This window comes from Bubalus kerabau, chromosome 14 (assembly GCF_029407905.1).
Source record: "Bubalus kerabau isolate K-KA32 ecotype Philippines breed swamp buffalo chromosome 14, PCC_UOA_SB_1v2, whole genome shotgun sequence".
Classification (NCBI taxonomy): domain Eukaryota; kingdom Metazoa; phylum Chordata; class Mammalia; order Artiodactyla; family Bovidae; genus Bubalus; species Bubalus kerabau.
Genome location: NC_073637.1, coordinates 62714047 through 62739285, shown reverse-complemented (window position 1 = coordinate 62739285; position 25239 = coordinate 62714047). Strand labels below are relative to the sequence as shown.

The window sequence follows — 25239 nt, the reverse complement described above, 5'->3', positions numbered from 1 at the left end:
CTCTGCGACCCCATGAACTGCAGCACACACACCAGGACTCCCTGTCCATTACCAACTCCCGAATCCACCCAAACCCATGTCCATTGAGTTGGTGATGCCATCCAACCATCTCATCCTCTGTCGTCCCCTTCTCTTCCTGCCCTCAATCTTTCCCAGCATCAGAATCTTTTCAAATGAGTCAGCTCTTTGCATCAGGTGGCCAAAGTATTGGAGTTTCAGCTTCAACATCAGTCCTACTAATGAACACCGAAGACTGATCTCCTTTAGGATGGACTGGTTAGATATCCTTGCAGTCCAAGGGACTCTCAAGAGTCTTCTCCAACACCACAGTTCAAAAGCATCAATTCTTCAGCACTCAGCTTTCTTCACAGTCCAACTCTCACATCCATACATAACCACTGGAAAAACCATAGCCTTGGCTAGATGGACCTTTGTTGACAAAGTAATGTCTCTGCTTTTGAATATGCGATCTAGGTTGGTCGTAACTTTCCTTCCAAGGAGTAAGCATCTTTTAATTTCATGGCTGCAGTCACCATCAGCAGTGATTTTGGAGCCCAGAAAAATAAAGTCAGCCACTGTTTCCACTGTTTCCCCATCTATTTGCCATGAAGTGATGATACCGGATTCCATTATCTTAGTTTTCTGAATGTTGAGCTTTAAGCCAACTTTTTCAAATTAAGTTAACCAACTTAATTTTACTATTTCTGTTTATCATGGAGTATGAGTGCACATTCCATGGTGCACCTGTCGTGTGCAGAGACTTAGCCTTCCAGTCTGGCACACTGGGGATTCAGATGGCTTGCTTTCCAAAGTTGTGAATAAGAACTTGGTGCCATGTTACACTGACTCACAGTAAGCATATCACTTATCGTCATCCAGAATTTATTTTTGGTATTATAATAAGCAATAATAAAGTCCTCCAAAAATATACATGAGAGATAATATAGAATGATGATTAAAACTTAGCTCTTTATTCAGACAAAACTGTATTGAATCCTAGTTCTTCCAGTTCCTAATAATGTAAACTTGGGCAAGAAAAAAACACTTTCTTCACCCATATACTGGGGGTAATAATAATAATATTCTTTCAGGGTTGCCATCAAAATTCAATGGAATTATGTCCTTAAAGCTTTTGACACCATTCCTGGCACATGACAAGAAGTTGTTTTATAATAGGGGTTGAAAAAGAAAAGGATAGGAGATGAAAAGTAAGTTTATAAAATCTCACTTTTTTTTAGCTTTTATATCTGCATATTTCATAGCAACTTTTCTATAACACTTTGCCAGATGACAATTCAAAATAAGGTAGATCGTTCTTATGCTTTGTACAGGAGAAAATAATTTCTGAAATATAGAAAAGATTTTATTAAATTTCACAAAGTAATGTAGTAGAGATTCTAGAAAATTTTTATGAGGTATGTTTCATAGTTTGACCTTTAATGGTCTTGGAATTTAAATTATTTCATTCCTTAAATTGTCTTCATTTATTTGGCACATATTTTTGAACACCTTCTATACGTCAGTTGTTGTTCAGTCCCTAGGTCGTGTCTGACTCTTTGTGACCCCATGGACTGCAACACACCAGGCTCCCCTGTCCTTCATCATCTCCCAGAGTTTGCTCAAATTCATATCCATTGAGTCAGTGATGCTATCTAACCATCTCATCCTCTGCTGCCCCCTTCTCTTTTTGCCTTCAATCTTTCCCACCAGCAGGGTCTTTTCCAATGAGTCTTTACATCAAGTGGCCAAAGTATTGGAGCTTTAGCTTCAGTATCAGTCCTTCCAATGAATATTCTGGGTTGATTTCCTTTAAGATTGACTGGAGTTTGATCTCCCTGCTGTCCAAGACACTAAAGAGTCTTGTCCAGCACCACAATTCAAAAGCATCAATTCTTCGGCACTCAGCCTTCTTTATGGTCTAACTCTCACATCCATACATGACTACTGGAAAAACCACAGCTTTGACTATACAGATGTTTGTCAGCAAAATGATGTCTCTGCTTTTTAATATGCTGTCTAGGTTTGTCATAGCTTTCCTTCCAAGGAGTAAGCATTTTTAAATTTCGTGACTGCAGTCACCATCTGCAGTGATTTTGGAGACCAAGAAAAGAAAATCTGTCACTGCTTCTACTTTTCCCCCTTCTATTTTCTATGAAGTGAAGGGACTGGATGCCATGATCTTAATTTTTTTTCATGTTGAGAATCACGCCAGCTTTTTCACTGTCCTTTTTCACCCTCATCAAGAGGGTCTTTAGTTCCTCTTCATTTTCTGCCCTTAGAGTGGTATCATGTGCATCTCTATCTTGGATTCTGTGCTAAAATACTGAATAACAAGACCTGATTCTTTCCCTCAAAGAGATAGAGAAATAAATAAATGATTACAATATAGAGTAAAAGTGTAAAAAGTAATTTTAATATGTGGTTTGATAATACTTCCCTTTAGTAAAACATTTAGAATAAGTGAACTGAGGCAGAAGTGACAAGTGACTCTTTTCAACATTATCCAAGATAGGGAAACAGTCTCAGAAGAAAATCCAGTTTTTTTTTTATTTAAACTAATTAATTTTTATTTTATTTTTAATTTTTATTGGAAGATAATTGCTTTACAATACTGTGCTGGTTTCTGCCATACATCAACATGAGTCAGCCATAGGTATACATATGTCCCCTGCATTTTGAACCTCCCTCCCATCTCCTCCCCACCCCATCCCCCCTCTGTAGGTTTTCACAGAGCAGTGGGTTGAGCTCCCTGTGTCACACAGCAAATTCCCTTGGCTATCTGTTTTACATATGATAATGCATACGTTTCCATGCTACTCTCTCAGTTCATCCCACCTATCCCTCCCGTGCTGTGTCCACGGGTCTGTTCTCTCTGTCTCCGTCTCCATTGCTGCCCTGCAAATAGGTTCATCAGAACCATCTTTCTAGATGCCATACACATGCGTTCGTATACAATATTTGTCTTTCTCTTTGTGACTTACTTCACTCTGTATAATAGGCTCTAGGCTCATATACCTCATTAGAACTGACTCGAATGCGTTCTTTTTTTTTTTAATGCGTTCTTTTTTAAAGCTGAGTTACATCCCATTGTATATATGTACCACAATTTCCCTATCTATTCATCTGTCGATGGACATCTAGTTAATAAGCAAAATAACACCAAGTTACGTGGACCTGTTGTCTATAATACTATAAAGCCCATAACAGATACAAAAGGAAGTTCTGTAATAGATTTTAAGTGTGAAAGAGTGGAGCTAATTATAGAATGCTAAATAAGTATATATAAATGATGTTGCCAATGTGAAAAATTGTATTTTGTTATTTTATAAATGACTAGATTAAGGGGAAAGTAAATTAAGCTTTATTGCAATTGCTAGAAATTGAAAAGAGTTAAATCCTAAAAATGATTTTTAATAAAAGCAGCTCTTTAAAATGCAGAATTAAATAAGTATTCTTGATTGCTTTAGGGTTCATGTGGAATACAGTGAGATAGGCTAAATTTGATACTTGTAGTAATTTTTGGAATTTAGGAGATACTGTTTAATTTACCTGGCTACCCAGGTGGCGCTAGTGGTAAAGAACCTGCCTGCCAATGCAGGAGACAGAGATTCTAGTTCTATCCCTGGAGGGGATGCCCTGGAAGAGGGCATGGGAACCCACTCCAGTATTCTTGCCTGGAGAAATTCATGGACAGAGGAGCCTGGTGGGCTACAGGTCATGGAGTCTCAAAGAATCAGACATGACTAAGTGACTTAGCACACACATTTAATTTACCTTGAAAGAAAATGATTTCAATTTTGATTTTAACTCTGATCAAATGTGTGTCTAAAACAAAATGTACATAGCATATTTATTATTATTTATATAGATAGATAAGATTTCTTTAAAAGAAAAAGACTAATCTTTCTAACAGGTATAAACCTGGTCTAACAGGTATAAACAGGGATCATAATATACATTTCAGATTTAATTTTTAAATGATAAAGACCTTTTCATAATCACTCTAAGTATAATAAAGTATTGCATGAACTTGGAATTAACTCAGTTAATTCAATAACTGAGTAACATCAATAACTATGCTTTGGTAATCTGCAGCTTTGCCTTCTTTCTTCCTTTTTCTTTTTTTTTTTAATCTAGTAACTCAACTATTTATTTACACAAGTTTAATTCAGCTTCATCCAAAGTTCATCACACTGTAATATTAATGTTTAAATTATACAAATGATATATGTGAGCATACAGTGTGTAAATTGGCATATTTTCTGTATTTTATGGATATAATCTAATACCTTCAAACAAGTTTACAGTTTTAGGGTAATGGAATTTTAATTTTTTCTAGGAATATACACTTTTGAAAGAAAATTTATCTCTGAGAACTTCCAGAGAGTAACTATGAGCAAAATAATATTTACATTTTCTATTAACTGGTTATGTGGAATATTATCTTCTGCTTTAATCAACAAAACCCAGTACTTAAGTTTTGGGGAAATTCTGTCTTCTCTTTTATACTGAATTCTGAAATTTCTATATAGTGTTATCAAATTTCTGGCTCCATGCAGGCTGTCTAATGTGTATACACATTTAAATATCTAAATGTTTAATTTAAGGGAATTGTTGCATTATTGAATTAATTTCCTACTGGGACATTTGTATTATGACTACAGATTATTTAGAATCATAAAAAGAGCACAGTCGAAATGGATTGCAGTTCTGTACAGAATATGCTAATTACATATATTCTTGCCTGGAGAATCCCAGGGATGGGGGAGCCTGGTGGGCTGCCGTCTATGGGGTCGCACAGAGTCGGACACGACTGAAGTGACTTAGCAGCAGCAGCTATATATATATAACTGATATATATATATATCAGTTAAAAGTGAAGTGAAAGTGAAAGTGAAGTCGTGTCCAACTCTGTGCTACCCCATGGACTGTAGCCTACCAGGTTCCTCTATCCATGGGATTTTCCAGGCAAGAATACTGGAGTGGGTTGCCATTTCCTTCTCCAGGAGATCTTCCCGACCCAGGGATTGAACCCAGGTCTCCCACATTGTAGGCAGACGCTTTACTGGCTGAGCCACCAGGAAAGCATATATCAGTTAAACTACTTGGCAAAATGCACTTAAGTTTGAAGAGTAAAATTTTCAAATAAGTTCTAAATGCCCCAGTGTTCACTTATTCACTCGAGTAAGATTGTCTAAATGTTAATTGTAAAAACCTATTTTTAAGTTAAAAATTATGGTATGTTATTCATTTTTATTTTGTTCTAAATTTGATTTCTCAGTGTTCTCTCTGAAACAGAATTTATAATACAAATAAAGCATGTCTATTCTGGCAATCAGTTTCTACGTGATTAACGTCTGCATCAAGTGCTCCCAGTTTGAAGCTGAGTAAGGGCAATTTAACCATTCTTGCCTGTCATATTGCTTCAGTCTTTCTCAAAATAAAACAATTGGTGACTGAAAAATTACAGTGACTTAGAGTCCGCTAAAGTGGCATACTGGTATCTTTGCTTAAACAGCAAAAGCCAATGCATATAAGGACAGATATTTTGATTGAGACTGATATTCTGTCATGTTTAATAAAAGACTAGTTTGGGACTCATTTTTACTTAACCATAGTAAAGCACTTCTATTTTTAACAAATGGGAAGCGCATTGTGATAAGTAGAGTTAGTGAGATTAATCTTGATAGTGGGGGCGAGACTGTTTGCTGCGCTTGGGGTTTCTAACCAGGAGCACATGGAGTTCCAGGGTCCACTTCCCTGAAGCCTGTGATGATGGAGGGATGATCTTGCACCCCAGTGTAGGGAGCAAAGGGAAAGGAAAAAGGAGAAACCTCAGTATTCACATATTTAGTAACTATGACTGTTGAAAGCAAAGTTCGGAAGTTTAAAAGGTTAGTATTTTTTAACAGATGGAGAGTAAAACTTCGAATTATTAAAAGTAAGGCATGAAATTGGCTTGAAGCTAATTGGAGAGTGGATTTGCATGTTTCTGTTTGGATTCACACGTATAGTCTGTCAAAAGAAAATAAGAAACAATCCAGTTATTGTCACTGAAATAAATATCAACTTCATGTTTAACTTTAGTTTTTAAAGCTATAGTAATAAAAATAAGGCATTAAGTATACCACTTTCAGATTATTTTAAACTATTTCCTCTGCAGACATTTAAATTTCCTGTGGTCTCAGGCAGTAAATTTCCTATTACCCTATATAATTCCTGAATAGTGTAGTTAACGATCAAAAAATTACCCTTTTCCTTTCAGGATGCCAAGAAACATGAATCTAAAGAAAGTTTCTTGTACTGCTGAGTAAAGAAAAGAAAATATTATTTACCAAATGACTATATTTTGATACCTTAATTTTCAATTTGTTAAGGCCTTTGCATTGTTGTCACATTGTTTTTATATAATGTTATCTCACGAAACTGTTCAATAAATGAGAGTGAATTAGAATGACATTTTTAAGCAAAGAAAATATTGTATTTTGAATATAGGAGTGACTAGACTTTTGCCATTTGAAAAAATACATTTAATTGCATGTTATAAAATGTTTATTTTATAATGCTAACCTTCATTCAACTGTGTATTTCTTTTATAAAAATTTCATTTATGTTTATTTATTTATTTCTGGCCGTGCTGGGTCTTCGTTGCTGCATGGAGGCTTTCTCTAGTTGTGGTGAGCAGTGGCTGCTCTTGGTTGCGGCGCGGGCTCCTCATTGCGGTGGCTTCTCTTGCTGAGCACGGGCTCTCGGTGCATGGGTGTCAGCAGTTGCAGCACACGGGCTCGGTAGTTGTGATGCGCGGGCTTAGTTGCCCCGTGGTACATGGGATCTTCTCAGACCAAGGATCGAACACATGTCTCCTGCACTGGCAGGTGATTCTTAACCACTGGACCACCAGGGAAGCACCTGTGTATTTCTTGATTTTACTTAATATAGGATCATAGGAAAGGAAGGGGCCTTGTGATGTTTCAATAACTCTAAAAAGTTTTTATTCTAATTATTATAAGCAATAATTTTGAAAAATCTGAGTCACAAAAAAATCATCTCTGTCCTACAGATTAGTGAGGAATGCCACCCAGATCATTCTACTTGGGCAACATTTCTCCTATTTAAAAAATAAAAACCTCTAGAAATAAAACTTTAGTTTTAAAGTAGTGCTTTAGAATTGAAGAGTATGACAGGTATTATTTACACTAAATTTCTTATTATAGAAATGAAAGAGGACAGTAAACTGAGACATAATAGTAGCTAATTTAAAAAAATAACATTTGATATGCAAACTAGACCTTTCTGTTATTTCTTAAATACATTTCATATAGGAATAGGATATAGCCAAATGTAAAATACTGGTAGATTACAAAAAAAAATTGCATAGGATGGTTAACTTTTTTTTAAACCAGTTTTAATATATAGGTCTAAGGTTTCTTCATAGTAACTTAAAATTATTTTCAAAGCTCAAAATATAAATGGTCAAATATTAAAAGCTTTCTGTGGTTAAAATTATTTTAACTCCAGGAACATAAGAAAATAGTAAGGTCAAAAATTTAATAAGACACAGAATATATAAAGTAAAATTAGCTAATTTTCAAATAAAGTATTTATACATAAATACATGAAAAAAAATTCCAAAGTTGATTTTTCCTTTTGTGTGGAATTATCAACCAAATTGGGCTTCCTTGGTGGCTCAGTCAGTGAAGAATTCGCCTGCAATGTAGAAGACCGCCTACTATGCAGGAGACCAGGGTTTGATCCCTGGGTCAGGAAGATCCCCTGAGGAAGGAAATGGCAAACCACTCCAGTATTCATGCCTGAGAAATCCCATGGAGAGAGGTGCCTAACGGGCTACAGTCCATGGGGTGGCAAAGAGTCAGATAAGACTTAGTGATTAAACCACCACCATCAGCCAAATGAAGCTTGTACAATCATACCAACTGCTGAACCAAAAATACTGTTTTATTTTTCTCAAAATTTAAAATCAACCAGAGTAAAAATATTTTATGATATACAGTCATATCCATACATGAAAGAAAAACAAGCATTTCAAACCAAAATGATTCTTAAGTGTATGCTAATTTAACACAAAGAGGCATCTAACATGACTCCAGGCATATGAAGAACTGATTAAAGATAAGGCAGATGTTTAGTTGAAGAGAAGTGAAGTCGCTCAGTGTCCGACTCTTTTCGATCCCATGGACTGTAGCCTACCAGGCTCCTCCGTTCCTGGGATTCTCCAGGCAGGAATACTTGAGTGGGTTGCCATTTCCTTCTCTAGGAGATCTTCCCAACCCAGGGATTGAACCTGGGTCTCCCATATTGCAGGCAGATGCTTTACCATCTGAGCCACCAGGGAAGTCCTTTAGTTAGATGGCTCCAAAAATGTGAGTAACTTGAGCTGGAGAAATCCAGTAATCCAGTCTGCTTGCTGATAGACTTAGGAATTTAACCATAAAATTCTCTCTAATCTAAAGGGCAAAACTACCTAAATAAGATATTTTATAAGATTACTTTTTGTTAGCCTACACCAGAGTTTCTTTGTGGTTTTTGTACAGTCACTGCATTAGATCACCAGAGAAACTTTAAAATGCGAGTTCTGGTTCTCTTGCTAGAAATAATATATTAAAATCTCCAGGACTAGGCTGCAGATTGTATTCCTGAAAAGCTCTTTCAGGTGGTCCTGGCAAAAAACTAAAATATAAGAACTACTCATCTAATTCATCTGGAAATTGTGTACTTCATATGCTTTTTCCATTGAACAGTATCATTCAAGAACAAAATTTACTGCTTGCCTTGTTGTTTGGCTCGCTTGAAGGATCTTCAAGTTTCTGGAATTATCCCCAAAAGCCTTGCCAAAAGAGAAGCAGATTGTCTAAGCTGCAGGAAAAGAAATTGAAAAGATTGCAAAGATTACAGTCAGCATTCTGTGATTTGTCAGCTTGACCCATGGAGAACAAGGAACACTGACTAACTGGTCATGTCTATAAATGCTTTGTCATTGAATATGAAAACCAAGAAGTGACAGGAAAAGAGATTGAATTAAAGATAGTGGTGAGTAGCTGCAGGCGCAGTGCAGAGGCAGTGGAAGACGGTCAGCAGCAGACACCCAGAGGGGAGAATTGGCAGCAAAGGAAAGACTGAAATTCAAACATTCCTTAAAATTGGTTTGTGCTCCCCTGGATAAAGGACCTGTTATGCACATGTATAAATCAAGACAAGGAGACTAATCACCTTTGAGTGACTAAGTTGAAAACAAAGTGTCTCTACTTCTGGTCAAGTAGAAAGTCTAAACACTTTTAAATGCCAATTGACTGAGCGATGTGTATTTTAAGAAGGTGAGCTTCTTCTCTTCAAGAGAGGCAGCACAAGCTCTAGGGTTATACTGCCTTTGTTTGAGCTGTGATTCCTCATCTTCCTCAAGGTTTATGACTTCGCAGTCTTCTCTTCTTTAATTGGGATAATAATAGTACTTACATCATAGATCCTTTAAGAGGTTTAAATTACTTGATATGTATAAAACAGTGCATAGCACGTAAGTGGTTGTTGTTATCATTATTATTATTCAAACTAAGAGACAGAATTATGTAAATTGAGTAAAATGTCAGCAGTCAAAGCCTTCAAAGGATGTTGTGGCATTGCAAATAATGCATCTATTAACACAGGAAATCTCCTGAACAATCTTAGAGAGTAAAGATATTATTATAATGTATAAGTATGGCCAACTTCCACCATGACAGTAAACCAAGTGTCTCCAGTTTGAAAACAAATAAGAATTTATTATCTTTTTTTAAATGTACATTAATCCCAGTGTCAGAAAATTATAATCCTAGACCTTCCAAAATGTCACAGATTTAACCATTGAAAAATGAAAATCTTTCATATCTGTGAGGAAAAGCATTCACAGCTCCAAAATATTTGATGAATAAATGAATGGCTGTTGATCTTGAGGGTCTCTTCCAACTTTGTGAGAAGTGAAATTTTAATAGACTCATCTTTGCTGGCCCTCTTTGTATTAAAAATTTCTTTTCCTCAGAAGCAAAGTTTAGTGTTTCTGTGCTTGAAATTAGGAAGTAGACTAGTGAAATTATTTCAGTATTAAATACTAGTAAAATACTAGTAAATACTAGTAAAACTAGTATTTTTCTAATAAAAACCAACTTCTAGGGAGTTCCCTGCTGGTCCAGTGGTTAGGACTTGTCACATTCACTGCTGTGGCCTAGTTCCAATCCCTGGTCAGGGAACTAAGATCCCACAGGCTGTGCGTCACAGCCAAAAAAAAAAAAAAAAAAGCCAACTTTTGTATTCTCTTGACCCCTGCAGATCCAGAAATTCCTTTCTCTCTAGTAGGGAGAAATTGGAATTTTCTTTGGTCAGTTTTCCTTATGTCTTAACTGTAAGTGGTAAAATGCAAGTCCATTCTAACTTTTACTTACTGAAAAATAATAGAAGTATGGAAGCCGCGAAATTACTGTCAGAATGTAAAATAAAAGACTGACCAAACCAATAAATAAATAAGTTAATGCATAAATGGAAAATAATGTTTGACTGGTTCTTCTACATTTTTGCAACTTCAGTGAAACATAATTTCCAAAATCACTTGTGTGTTTCCACTCTTTGATGGCTAGAAATTGTGCCAGTCAATCAAGTCAAGTGATGGCTATAAATTGATTTTAGAAGAAGCTCTGAGGCTTTATTGGTGGGTACATCAGACCTGCAGTAGAATACAGTTCTGAGGCAAATGGTCTCTAGAACCAGGTAAACTTGGGTTTTAATTAAAACTACTCATCAACTTGTCAGCATGAGCAAGTTACTTCCCAAATAATCAAGTTTCTTTATCAGCAACATGGGGATAATTTCCTACCTTAAAGTTCAATATGAGTGTGAAGTGAGATAAAATATACATGAGGTGCTTAACACAATGGTTAGCATGGAGTAAGCATTCAATATATTAGATGTTAGAAGCTGTTGTTTTTGAAGTAGTATGAGAAGGATATTTTGACTGGAACTAAAAATCCAAAACACTTTGATGACATTAGTGAAAATATGATTTTTTTAAAGCAGTAAACATCCTGTGATAAAGTTGCCTTCATCTTTGATTTTATATACCAACACTTCCTCCAGAGATAAGGGATCAAAGAACAAGTACAAATTTTCAAATCTATTTGCATTACTAGTGAAGCTAGTGCCTATTCAGCCCTAAATTCCAAATTATCTGAAACATAGAATAATAACTGATATTTATAATTATTATCCCAGTCATCAAGAACAAGTTAAATTATTTCAGTGGCTTTTGTAAAAGGTAGGAAAATAGATGGTTAGTCCTAAGTCATGTCCAACTATTTTGTGACCCCATGGATTGTAGCCCACCAAGCTCCTCTGTCCATGGGATTCTTCAAGCAAGAATACTGAAATGAGTTGCCATTTCCTTCTCCAGGGAATCTTCCCGCCCCAGGAATTGAACCCGCATCTCCTGCATTGCAGATTCTTTACCCATGAGCCACTTGGGAGGCCCCATATAGTATCATATATACATATATATATATATATAATTTTAGTTGTGTTGTCTCTTTGTAACATTCACTTCTTTCAGATTAATTTTATCTATAAATATGTCTGTTCTTGGCTAATATTGCCAAAGTATTGCCTCTTAAAGTTGTACTTGTTTTCATTTAAATTATAGTTACTTCAGAAGTCACCTAAGGATTTCTAAAAGTGGAATAAACGAGGTAAAAACCATTAATTCAACACAGATCTTCTGAGTATCCTACTCAGTGCCCAGTGCTTGTAAGTTCTCACTGAATATTAGAAAGAATGGATAAGTGAGTGAAAGAATAATGTGTGTGGGATACAGCATAATGTGTAAGAGTGAAAGTTGTGGAATCAGACAGTTGGATGGGAATCCTGGCTCCACTACTTACTATCTTGCCTGTGCGTAGACCTTGGACAACTTACTTAGCCTCTCAGTGCCCAGTTTTCTCATCTATAAAATTGTAATAATAACAGTTTCCTCATTGGATTGTTTGAAGATCAAGTAAATGAAAAATAACAAATCATGTATAACAGAGACACATACTAAGAACTGATCATTATTTCCTAAAATGCTAGAATAAAAAAGAAATATTAACTATAACTTTAAAGGTAAAACTTATACGTGAAATGCCATTATTTAAAGTCATGTACTACTAATTTAAAATTTCTAGGAATAAAGACTAGCTTGATAATTCAGTTGTAGTCAACTGATACAGACTCTGCCCATATCTATCATATGCAGGCCTTTCTTTCACAGGTTGGAAAAGGGGGGAGAGTCTGAATCCAGTCTACAGTAACTCTAACACATTGCTACATCAGGTCACATCTTAGACTACCTAGCCCAAGAGTCTATAAGCCACAGAAAATATTCATAAATTGAAAAGGTATTTAGCCACTCTGTTTAAAACAAGTGAAACAGGGAAGGTCTTCTGAGTCTAATGAAATGACAACACATTGGTTGTACCTGGGAAGATCCCCAGCTGCGGCAGTTTTAGGAGTGGGAATGGTCTAGCACCAAATTTACTTTCTCTACACTTACCATCTGATCAGAAGGATCATGCAGCTAACACAGGTAAGAATGTGTTTATTCTGTTTTGTGAAGAGTATTTGGAAGTTCCTCTGTGCTGGTGAGTTGGATATTGGAGTATCAATTTCCAAGGACATTTCTAAGAGTAATTGGCTTTTCAAAATGTTACCAAAAGGTTACATTTTAAATACTCAAGTATAAGTCATTTATTTTCTAATCTTTGAGGAATTAAGATATAAAAATAAGCTTTCTCTGACATAACAGTGGTACTATTTAGTCAACTGTGCCCTCTCTCATTAAAATTGTTTATTTGATAATACTAGGCTAAGTAGCATTTTAGCAGAGTGGCTAAATGTCTTATTAGAGTGTTTTCACCTGTTTTAAATAGCCTAGCTAAATGTCTTCAGTTTGTAAAAGAAAAAATGTATTTGTTGTTTTTAAAGTCTTGAGCTCCATGGGCTAAAATGTAATCTGATGTAGCAATTCTGAGTTACTCCATTCTAGATCCAAATACAATTTCTTCCTTAGGTTATGCCTTACATCCCTACTTTAAAAAGCAACCGAGTAGCAAAACAAAACAGTCTAGACTAGATTCTTTTTAATGCTTTGAATATCTGCACGTTGTTGAAGATGTAACCTGAATATAATGGAAGGCACAAGGATTATTTTAAGTTGGAGAAAGAAGGAAGCTTCTCCAAATTAGTGCAATGCTTTCGGTATCAGCGTAGAAGCATAAATGGGTGCAGCATCCAGTAACTGCATGGTCGACATGGGACGGGGGACTATTGTGAAGTTTACAGATGGACAGAGGAGATCAGTAGCATTCCTTAACTTATTATCTGAAATTCTTTGTTATTTAGTGTCTTTAGGATTTACTTGATACAGACTTGATATACCCTACTTGCCTAGGGTATGAGAGTGAAAGTGTTAGTCACTCAGTCATGTCCTACTCTTTGTGACCCCATGGACTGTACCCACCAGGCTCCTCTGTCCATGGAATTCTCCAAGCAAGAACACGAGTGGGTTGCCATTTGTTTCCCCAGAGGATCTTCCCAACCTAATGATCGAACCTGGGCCTCCTGCACTGCAGTCAGATTCTTTACCGTCTGAGCCACCAGGGAAGCCCTGTTGCCTAGGGTATATGTTGTCTTTCTGCTTCACTTAGCACACTGGATTTTAGAACAGATATTGTGTCTTAATTTTCTTTATAATTGCCATAGTATTGACTCCATTGTTTTGTACATAGTATATATACAAATTAATTAACTTCTATTTCTAAAACATTTATTATGAAGTTTTGTTTTATCATGAGCAAATATTTATTGAGCACCAAAATGACTTATGAAAATTACTATATGCAGCTTAAAATTAGTATTTAATTATCCCTACATTACTAGAAGCATTCATTCATATCATGAATTTATTGAATTCACTTATTCAATTAATTCTTTTTTTTAGAGCTATTTTGTGCCAAGCATCAGGTCCAGGGCTGCTGAAATACACTGAAAAATAAACTGAGTTCCATTAGAACAAAGCAAACAATAGTGATATAATTTATATAATGGAGATATAAAAGTCTGAGAAAACACTATAATTGGCATCAAAAGTCCATAATGTAAATGTAATGTTGCCATATTATTAGGTTTATGAAATCATGGACATCCTTGATTCTCCAACTTAAGCAATTTGGTGAATAGTTATACACTTTACTGAAACAGGGAAGACTGAAGGAGAAAAGTATTGCAAAAAAAAAAAGATTAAGTTCAGTTTGCATGCGCGTGCATGCTTAGTCACTTCAGTCATGTCCAACTCTGCAACCCCATGGACTGCGGCCTCCAGGCTCCTCTGTCCATGGGATTCTCCAGCCAAGAATACTGGAGTATTGGGATGCTGGGATGCCATGCCCTCCAGGGGCTCTTTCCAACTCAGGGATCAAACCTGCATCTCTTATGTCTCCTGCCTTGGCAAGCAGGCTCTTTACCCCTAGCGCCACCTGGGAAGTCCTAAGTCCAGGTTGGGACACATCAAATTTGTGATGTTCTGTGCAAAAAGTAGGTGTAGGTAGGTAATCCATAAGTTCAGAAAAGTAGCTTAGTTAGCTAACTTATTTAGAGATGAGTGGTATATATATGTGTATATGTATATATGTATGTGAGTGAGTGAGTGACAGTCACTCAGTCGTATCTGACTCTTTGCGACCCATGGACTGTAACTGCCAGGCTCCTCTCTCCATGGAGAGCTTGAGGCAAGAATATTGGAGTGGGTTGCCATGCCCTTCTCCAGGGGATCTTCCCAACACAGGGATCAAACATGTATCTCCCGCATTGCAGGCAGATTCTTTACCATCTGAGACACCAGGGAAGCCCATATATGTATGTATGTAATATGTGTGTGTGTGTATGTATATATATATATGGATAAATCTTGGTGTGTATGTATTATTTTTAAGGTAAGATCATTTCTTCTGATGGTTCTGTTTCCTCTGTGAAGTTTAAGGAAAAGTTATCTGCTGAGAGGAAAGCAAAAGGAGGGAGATTTGAGTAGCAGAAAGGCTACTAAGATTTTGCTGGAACCTGACTATGCCATTTTAAACCAGTCATCTAGAGCAGCAGCATCTAATAAAAATGTGGCTATTGTGGAGAGTGGGGAGCAGGGGTGTAGAGTAACTTGAGGCTGGTGACAGTGGATTATAGTAGAACCAATATGTCCTAATGAATTTTGGTTTTTTTCAACAGTGCTCAGCTGTTGAGGGAGAAGGCAATGGTAACCCACTCCAGTACTCTTGCCTGGAAAACTCCATGGATGGAGGAGCCTAGTGGGCTGCAGTCCCTGGGGGCTCTAAGAGTCGGACACGACTGAGCGACTTCATTTTCACTTTTCACTTCCATGCACTGGAGAAGGCAATGGCAACCCACTCCAGTGTTCTTGCCTGGAGAAACCCAGGGACGGGGGAGCCTGGTGGGCTGCTGTCTGTGGGGTCGCACAGAGTCGGACACGACTGAAGCGACTTAACAGCAGCAGCAGCAGCAGCAGCTGTTGAGAGGTAGGCACAGAAGAAGCAAATGGTAGGACTTATCAAAACGTTCTGCCAGTTGGATGCTACATGAGGAGGGATACTTAAAAAGTTGAGAGTATTTGCAAAAGAGTGATTGAAATGATGGGCTATAGTGTCAAGTTAAATGTTAAATAAAGATGAGGGGGTTGATAATTGGAGAAAAAAATGAAATCAAAGGTCTTACATTATTAAAAAATGAGGATAGCTGATAAAATGAGCTAGAAAGAAAGTAGATATAAAAACCTCTTTGCAACTTTCTGAATATGGTTGGGGTATTATTTTCCCCATTTTACATAAGAGGGCAACTGAGGCACAAACTATTTTGACAACTCAGTTATAGCATAAGTCATGCACTGCATCTTGAATATGAGTCTCCTAATAAACTAAATTGACTTCCCAGTAGATAGTTATTTTTCTTACTAGATATGCAGATCATAGATACTCTTTGTTCAAGGAAAGGAATCATTACACTTAACAGCGTTGAAATACATATGTCCAAATAAGTATCAAAATAGAAAAATAGATTGTTCATTTTTAGGGCATGTGTCTGCTTCATCTTTTTAATATTTACTTGTTAAATATTCATTTACTGCTTTATATTTTCACTTTCAAATGAATTTTGTTTTGAGTGTCATTATATAGTTGGGGGTTCCCAAGTGGCTCCAGTGCAGGAGATATAAGAGATGCAGGTTTGATCCCTGGGTTTGGAAGATTCCCTGGAGGACAGCATGGCAACCCACTCCAGTATTCTTGCCTGGAGAATCCCATGGACAGAGGAGTCTGGCAGGCTGCGGTCCATAGGGTCGCAAAGAGTTGGACACAACTTGAAGCCATTTAGTATGCACAGATATTATAGTTGTTAATTTTAGTATTAAGCTTAATATTTTGTATATGATAGCATTTAATTACCTTTATAAAGTTTTTCATTAGTTCACTCTATTCACAGCACAACAGTAATTAATATCAAAAGGAAATAATGCTTTACATAGGAAAATACATCTTATATCAAATATTTTCGCTGGACTCTGTATATGCCATTTAAATCAGTCATCTAGAGCAGCAGCATCTAAGAAAAATATAATGTAAGCCCAAATTTCTAAGTTTAAATATTTGCATAGACATTAAAAAATTAAAAGGAGGAGGTAAAATTAATCATATATTTTATTTAATCCAGTATGTCCAAAATATTCTTATATCAAATTTTAACCTATATAAAAATATTAATAGGCTTCCCTGGTGGCTCAGTCGTTAAAAGAATCTACCTGCAATGCAGGAAACCTGGGTCAGGAAGATCCCCTGGAGGAGGGCATGGCACCCCACTCCAGTATTCTTGCCTGGAGAATCCCCATAGACAAAAGAACCTGGCAGGCTACAGTGCACGGGGTAGCAAAGAGACAAACACGACTGAGCGACTGAGCACACACAAAAAGATCAATACATATTTTATTCTTTTGGAGAGTGTACTAAGGCTTCTAAACCTTGTGTATATTACAGTGTGCAATGTATCCAGTGTGTTTGACACAGTGCATCACAGTCTGGAGGAGGCACATTTCAAGTGTTCATGAGCTCCATGTGCCAGTGCCAGTAGTACTGGGCAGTGCAGACCCAGAGGCTTCAGAAAGGAGAGTTCAACAAAATAACACAAAGTTAAGCTCTGTGTTTCTCCTAAGAGAGCAGCTTAAGAAATCTTGGTAAGGAAAAATACTTATTTGTAAGAAAAATAGTTTTATAAAAAGTAAATAAGCTCAAACTGCTACAAAGTTCTGGTCTCTTTTAGTATTAACAATCCTTTTACCATAGTCTTATTTACCATAATTTTTTTCATTAAACTTTTTATATGTGCCTATTTGTAAATATATATATATATATATATATATACACACACACACACATATGGCATAATTGTGTTTATTTATATAAATTTGACTTTAATGGACTAATGTAAATCTTGGGCAATTTAATAGTTTCATTGTGTATTACTCTATAGCACAATCATGCAAAAATTCTGAAGATTTATAATTTCTATTTGTGGAACATAAGAATTTTTAAATGTAAGGATTTAATCCTATAGTAGTAGTGAAAGTCGCTCAGCCATGTCCAACTCTGCGACACCATGGACTGTAGCCCTCCAGGCTCCTCTGTCCATGGGATTCTCCAGGCAATAATACTGGAGTGGGTTGCTATTCCCGTCTCCAGGGGATCTTCCCAACCCAGGGATCGAACCCGGCTCTCCTGCATTGCAGGCAGATTCTTTACCATCTGAACCACAAGGGAAGCCTTTAATTCTATAGAATGGAATAAATGATGCATTTTAAATTTACATTTTTACATTTAAAATTTAGAGTTTCTACTTAATGGCAATTAACGACATTTTTGGTTTCAACATTTAAAATCAAAATCATATTATAAATATTCAGTGCAACATAAAACTCAAACACATCAGCTTTTTATATGCTTCTAATTGAATACTATAAGAAATGTTAAGGTGAAAAAATACTCTGTATTTGCATTTGTATGTGCAATTCATTATTCACCATCCAAACATGATTTTAAGAGAAGTAACAGGTTATGTTCATTAAAGAAAAAGAACTTATACTAGATAAATAGCCACGAAAGCATAAGCAGCCTATAAATACACTGCAGGAGAAGTATGTTTGAGACAACATTTACAACTTGCTTAAATTCTATTCACATTTATTATTTCATTATGGTGAATAGATATTTATTATCTAAGTTATTTTCTAGCCTTTGGCTTCTCAAAATCAATAGAAAATGGGAGTGTATTAGTTTCATAAAGTAGCTAACCACAGTGGAAGTCATAATATCCTTAAATTAATTTTTGTTGTCAGTTTTCAACACAAACCTGAGAAGAAAATAGTCTAATGTTCCATGTGAGCACTTTTGGCACAAATGTGCCCAGGTTACATCGTAGATTCTTGGACATTATTTTGAAACCTGAGCTTTAGCAGTGAATAAAAGAAATAAAGTTCTTGCCCCATGTAGCTTCAAGTGGAAGGGTATATAATAAATGCCCCATGTAGCTTCAAGTGGAAGGGTATATAATAAAAAGAAGAGAAAAAGCTCAGAACAAGTTAAGAAGTAAACGCAAGGTCATGAACTATTAAATGATAGAAATAGGGTAGAAATCTATGTCTGACTTTGAACCTAAATGTATGTTTCATCTCTTTAATTTTACCAGATTTTTATCAGATTTTGTTGCCTTGAATAAATCACTAATATTGTTGAAGTACAAGTACCTAAGAATCAAGTATAAAACTTTTCCTATGAGAGACCATGACCTAAGCTTAAGAGAATCTGAGAAGTAGAACTCCCTCATTACCCCAGTATGAAGAATTAGGCCTATTTTAAGTATAATTTGCTTTTCTTTGAAGCTTGTTGAACAGTAACTCTTTAAAATAACTTATTTTTGGCAAACGAAATGTAGAAAAACCTAAAAAATCATTTTGTTGATTAGTCCAACTAAAGGAAATTTATAAAATACTGATACTTAGAGAACCATAGATTTAGTTTTGACACTCTCACTGTATATTTTAATTTGTTTGTTCATTGGGGCCAAAGATGCAATACTTAATGCCTCACATTTATGTTAGATATCCTAAACATTAAAGCATACTTTAGCTCAGGAAAATTTAGCTTCTTTTTAAAAATAATACTTCATGGTTTAATCATGTTAGTCTTTGTCTTTCAAATTGCTCATAATAGAAGGAAAACTTTAAAAACCATGCACTAGACTAAAAAATGCTGACAGCCTTAAAAGACTAGCGTTGTGTGTACCAAGACATCATTCCAGAACAGAAATTCACAATCTTTGTAGAACTGACTGACTTGAAATCTGAGAAGAAAAGATAAGTTTAGATTTCTAACAATCTGAAGGCTTTCCTCTAAATGGCTCCAAGGAAGATTCAGTATATATGACCCAGGGCATTTTGTCAAAATATTACTGTCATTATAATCACTGAAACAGACTACAATCTTTCTGTTCTTCATGAGTTCTGAGTGACATGTAAAAGGCAAGCTTATACTTGGGTAATGATGACTGGAACATTGTCTACATGCACAAACACAAGCTAAGCAAATATACTAAATTAAATCATGTATTTGCACATTTTTACATGAAAATTTTCTGTAGGATGAACAAAGGGATAATCTCAGACATTTCAAGACATTAGATGTATTAACACTGTATTAACACTGTATTTATTCAAAGGGAAATTACCAGTATTCATTTAATGAGACAACAAAAGTATATTTTAATGACAAAGAATTACTTATTATAGAAAGTATTTTGTTTTCCACATGAAATGCCTAAATTCGATTTAAAATATGCAAGTTAAGTCTTAACCTAATTCCATGCTATACTTACAAAGTAATTTACACATTAAAGCTTCTGAGAGTTTTGCTTCATATCCCCTCTATAAGTTTGTTTTTCTAAATTTATTAAATAGGGCTATAAATCATGGTCCTTGACAAGAAGTGTATATACATACACATACATATTGTTCTTTGTTCTGTGTGATGGTCAGTCAGGTATGGCCACAAGAGGGGACACAGGAGGACACAGGAGGGACTCAGGAAAACAAAGTTTGTAATAAACTTTGTCCCATGAAAAAGGAGGCAACCATGCAGAGCAACAGGGAAGGTCAGGAGACAGAAGGGGCAGGAGTGAGAGAAAAATCAAGGCCAGAAACTTTGTTGGGGCAAGAAAGATAAGAAGGGGCAGAATAAAGTTTAAGATTGGCTAATCTGAATAATTTCTGCAAGCTGGGCTTTGGGTTATAGGGGTGGTCTCTAGTTGCCTGGTGCAGGCCATGGGATGGTTCAGGGCAAAGAGCCTCTTGATGAAGGTGGAGAGAATGAAAAAGCTGTCGTCTTAAAGCTCAACATTCAAAAAACTAAGACCATGGAATCTGGTCCCATCACTTCATGGCAAATAGATGGGGAACAATAGAAACAAAGACAGACTATTTTCTTGGCTCCTAAATCACAGCAGATGGTGACTGCAGCCATGAAATTAAAAGACGCTTGCTCCTTGGAAGGAAAACTATGACAAACCTAGACAGCATATTAAAAAGCAGAGACATTACTTTGTTGACAAAGGTCTGTCTAGTCAAAGCTATGGTTTTTTCCAGTAGTCATGTCTGGATGTGAGAGTTGGACCATAATGAAGGCTCAGTGCTGAAGAATTGATGCTTTCGAGCTGTGGTGCTGGAAAAGACTCTCGAGAGTCCCTTAGACAGCAAGATCCAACCAGTCCATCCTAAAGGAAATCAACACTAAGTATTCATTGGAAGGATTGATGCTGAAGCTGAAACTCCAATACTTTGGCCACCTTATGTGAAGAGCTGACTCATTGGAAAAGACCCTGATGCTGAGAAAGATTGAAGGCAGGAAGAGAAGGGGACAACAGAGGATAAGATGGTTGGATGGCATCACTGATTCAATGGACATGGGTTTGGGTGGACTCTGGGAGTTGGTGATGGACAGGAAGGCCTGGCGTGCTGCGGTTCATGGGGTCGCAAAGAGTCAGACACGACTGAGCGACTGAACTGAACTGAACATAATCAATACACATATGCACATACACACTCTGTTTAGACCTTAATTGTTTAATATCCACTAAAATTGAACTAAGACATACAAAAAAATTTCACCTGGAGCTTTGCTGTTTAGATATTTTTAAATATCGGTAATCATTGGCCTTTTGGTACATTCTGTTGATGAACAAGCTCCTTGTTTTTTTGACCTCTAAGCCCAGAACCCTAGGGCTTCCCTGGTGGCTTAGCGGTAAAAGAATCCACCTGTAATTCAGGAGACCTGGGTTCAATTCCTGGGTTGGGAAGATCCTCTGGAGGTAACCCGCTTTATTATTGCCTGGAGAATCCCATGGACAGAAGAGCCTGGCAGGCTATAGAACAGTAGGGTTGCAAAGAATCGGACACGACTGAAGCGACTGAACAGGCTCGCACCAGAACCCTAATTTTGTTGCAGGCAAGCAAACCTGATAACTAACGAGAGCACTGTCTCAGGAAGCTCAGTGTGCTCCTCCTCTTCACTGACATTTCCACGTCTAATGGCCCAGTCTCCTGAGCCCTGCTCTCTGTGAAAAAGGCTAACTTTTCTGAGAAGAAAGCCCTTACTACCGCAACAAGGCAAAGCTCACTAGGAGAATAATGTAATATATGTTGCTGTGGTTGATGTTAAGTCGTACAAATGTATATATATTATATAATGTGTATATATATATATATATATATATAATGCCACAGATCCCAAGAACTTGGAACATGGAAGTTATTTCTGGTTCTTTACAAATCTTTTTACCTGACTCCCACACATGCTCAGAAAGATAAAAGGGCAAGAAACAACTTCTTTGTCTCAGTTATTGTCAGACAAGTATAAGGAAAATGTAGACAATTTCCAACAAGGCATCCTTGTTTCTAAATATAAAGGTATAATGTATAGGTAATGTATATTTTGGGCTTCCCTGGTGGCTCAGAAGTAAAGAATCCACCTGCAATGCGGGAGACCTGGATTTGATTCCTGGATTGGGAAGATCCCTTAGAGGAGGCCATGGCAACCCACTCCAGTATTCTTATCTGTAGAGTCCCCATGGACAGAGGAGCCTGGTGGGCTGGCTGTAGTCCATGAGGTCACAAAGAGTTGGACGTGACTGAGCAACTAAACACGATGTATATATGGCCTCTTGAAAATAATTCTAGAATGAGTTTCTTTCTTTTTTTTAATCCTTTGGGACTCCAGAAATTCTGGTAGATTCTTCTATTCTTCTACTAGAAAATCTGGTAGATTCTTCTTGAAACATTAATTTTAATTAGATATAAGAATTTATAGATAGTAATTAAATTTCATCAAGATGTAGGTTTAAAGTATGTTCTCAGTCTCTGAAATGTTGCAATGTGATTATACAAAGTAGATTTTTTTAACTTGAATTTGATTTGCAATCAAGTTTTCAAAAGAAAAAAATCAGAGTATCCACTATTTTTCAAAATATGGAACGAATGTCTTTTGTACTCTAAAGTCTGAGGAATTAATATTCTTAATTTATAACCATTTATACATTCTGGCCTAGAGAATTCTATGGACTATATATAGTCCATGGGGTTGGAAATAGTCAGACACAACTGAGCGACTTCACTTCACTTCATACATTTTTATACATTTTGAAACTCAATATTTAGTGATTTTTGTATAGGTTAGTTATAGTCCAAGAATGCTTTCATATTATAGTTTAGCTTTCAGTGCTATTTTTAGCAGCATAATGTGAATTTTTATGTACTGTAATCATTTCAATAGTGCAGCATATTCATCATTTGTTAAATACAAAACTTGATACACTGATTATAGAGCTGCATGATTAGCAAGAATAAATCAAATTCTCACTTTTTTTCACAAAATTTTAACTCTTAGTGTTCCTTTGACATTAGTAAGAATGGTGAAAAATGTAAATTTATCCTTGAAGTAATAGGTCAGTGAGTGTCCCTTCTGATAATTTATCATGGAGCTTTTCTTTTTCCTGTTATTGAGAAGTATCATGTAATGATGTGGTTAACAACAACAACAACAACAAAATTAACATGAAAATAAGCCAGAGGGAAGTCTACTTCTGCCTAAAAGATTTATATATAGAAATAATGAGGTTAGCTGAAAAGTTCAGATGAAATAATAGAAAAGTTCTTTACCAACTGAGCTATGAGGGAAGCCCAATAGAAAAATTAAAGGAGATTTTATATATATGGTGAGTTGATGGATTAGAATTATGAAATTTATTCTGAAAACTTGTGAAGTGAGACATGTTTTTGCTTAAAATATATATATCAAGGAAAATTGTGGGGAACAATAGGCAAAGCTGAATTAAAAAAAAAAAAGAACCATGAAAATTTGAAAGAGATTAATTTAAAAAACCACTTCAACGGAGGCATTACGGTCATAAAAATCCAGAGTTTAAAAGTACCTTAACAATGATCTTTAACCTCATTTGCTAAGTTAGGAAAAAGAGGACCAATGAGTAAAAGAAACATTTCTGGTAAACTATTAGCCATGTAGTTTTGGATCTAGAAATTGTGGTAAGACAGTTTTAACAGATACACAGATGAATTCCTGTTATTCCCCTTTAGTAGAATTCCTCACAGCATAAAAATTTAATGTTCTAAATCAAAAATTCATGTTTTAAACTCATGTATTTCTCCATCTTGAAGGAATTTCAATAGCTGCTTTCTTAAGAGTCATTTGTGTCCTCCACACCTCTAAATCTGTAGCTTTCCTTAAATGTTCCTGGTAATTAACTCCGTATCATTTGACTACCACAACTTTCCTGAACCTTATTCTTGTCTTCTGTGGAATTTGACTCTATACTATTTTTCTTATTTCTGAGAATGCATCTCTATTCACCTCAGTCACTCTTCTTTTCCTAATCTTTAAATATAAGTAATCCTTGGACTATCTTTTCAATCTTTTTCATTTTGCTCTCTCTACCCTCTTTGGAGAAGGCGATGGCACCCCACTCCAGTACTCTTGCCTGGAAAATCCCATGGACGGAGGAGCCTGGTAGGCTGCAGTCCATGGGGTTGCGAAGTCAGACACGACTGAGCAACTTCACTTTCACTTTTCACTTTCATGCATTGGAGAAGGAAATGGCAACCCACTCCAGTGTTCTTGCCTGGAGAATCCCAAGGACAGGGGAACCTGGTGGGCTGCCGTCTATGGGGTCGCACAGAGTCAGACACGACTGACGCGACTTAGCAGCAGCAGCTACCCTCTTAGCCTGCCTTCCTTCTTGCATGTCTCAGTTGTTCAGTCATGTCTGACTCTTTGCAACCCCATGTACTGCAGCCTACCAGGCTCCTCTGTCCATGGAATTTTCCAGCCAAGGATACTGGAGTGGGTTTCCATTTCCTCCTCCAAGAAGGATGGAAAGGCGACTCAACTGAGCAACTTCACTTTCACTTTCAAGAATGCAAAGACCATTTCCATCCTTTTCAGGCCATCCTAATTTCATCTGTCCTCTCCTGTTCAGCAAATACTTGGTTCTTTCTGTTTAGCCCTGACTGTTCCCTTGAGCACTTGGCCTGAGTGTACCGCCTGCTCCTACTGAACCTCAATTCAGTTCAGTTTAGTTCATTCTCTCAGTTGTGTCCGACTCTTTGCGACCCCATGGACTGCAGCATGCCAGGCCTCCCTGTCCATCACCAACTCCCGGAGTCCACTCAAACTCATGTCCGTTAGGTCAGTTATGCTGTCCAACCACCTCATCCTCTGTTGTCCCCTTCTCCTCATGCCTTCAATCTTTCCCAGCATCAGAGTCTTTTCAAATGAGTCAGCTCTTCACATCAGGTGGACAGAGTATTGGAGTTTCAGCTTCATCATCAGTCTTTCCAATGAACATTTGGGACGGATTTCCTTTAGGATGGACTGGTTGGATCTTCTTGCAGTCCAAGGGACTCTCCAGAGCCTTCTCCAACACCACAGTTCAAAAGCATCAATTCTTTGGTGCTCAGCTTTCTTTGTAGTCCAACACTCACATCCAGATATGACTACTGAAAAAACCATAGCCTTGACAAGATGGACCTTTGTTGGCAAAGTCATGTCTCTGCTT

At 36.6% G+C, this 25239-nt stretch overlaps 1 protein-coding gene across 9 annotated transcripts in view; it reads left to right on the top strand.

Moving 5' to 3' along the window:
* Positions 1-25239, top strand: part of RIMS2 (regulating synaptic membrane exocytosis 2) — a 611677-nt gene that overhangs the window by 480696 nt on the left and 105742 nt on the right. Inside the window, exons 1-2 of one of the 9 annotated variants that reach the window (XM_055546476.1) lie at positions 12569-12598; positions 17103-17299. The exons of 6 other annotated variants lie outside the window; for them this stretch is intronic. In XM_055546476.1, coding sequence (XP_055402451.1) covers positions 12584-12598; positions 17103-17299 — 212 coding nt within the window. In that variant the 5' untranslated portion in view covers positions 12569-12583. 2 more of the 9 variants (XM_055546477.1, XM_055546478.1) reach the window with 2 other exon arrangements.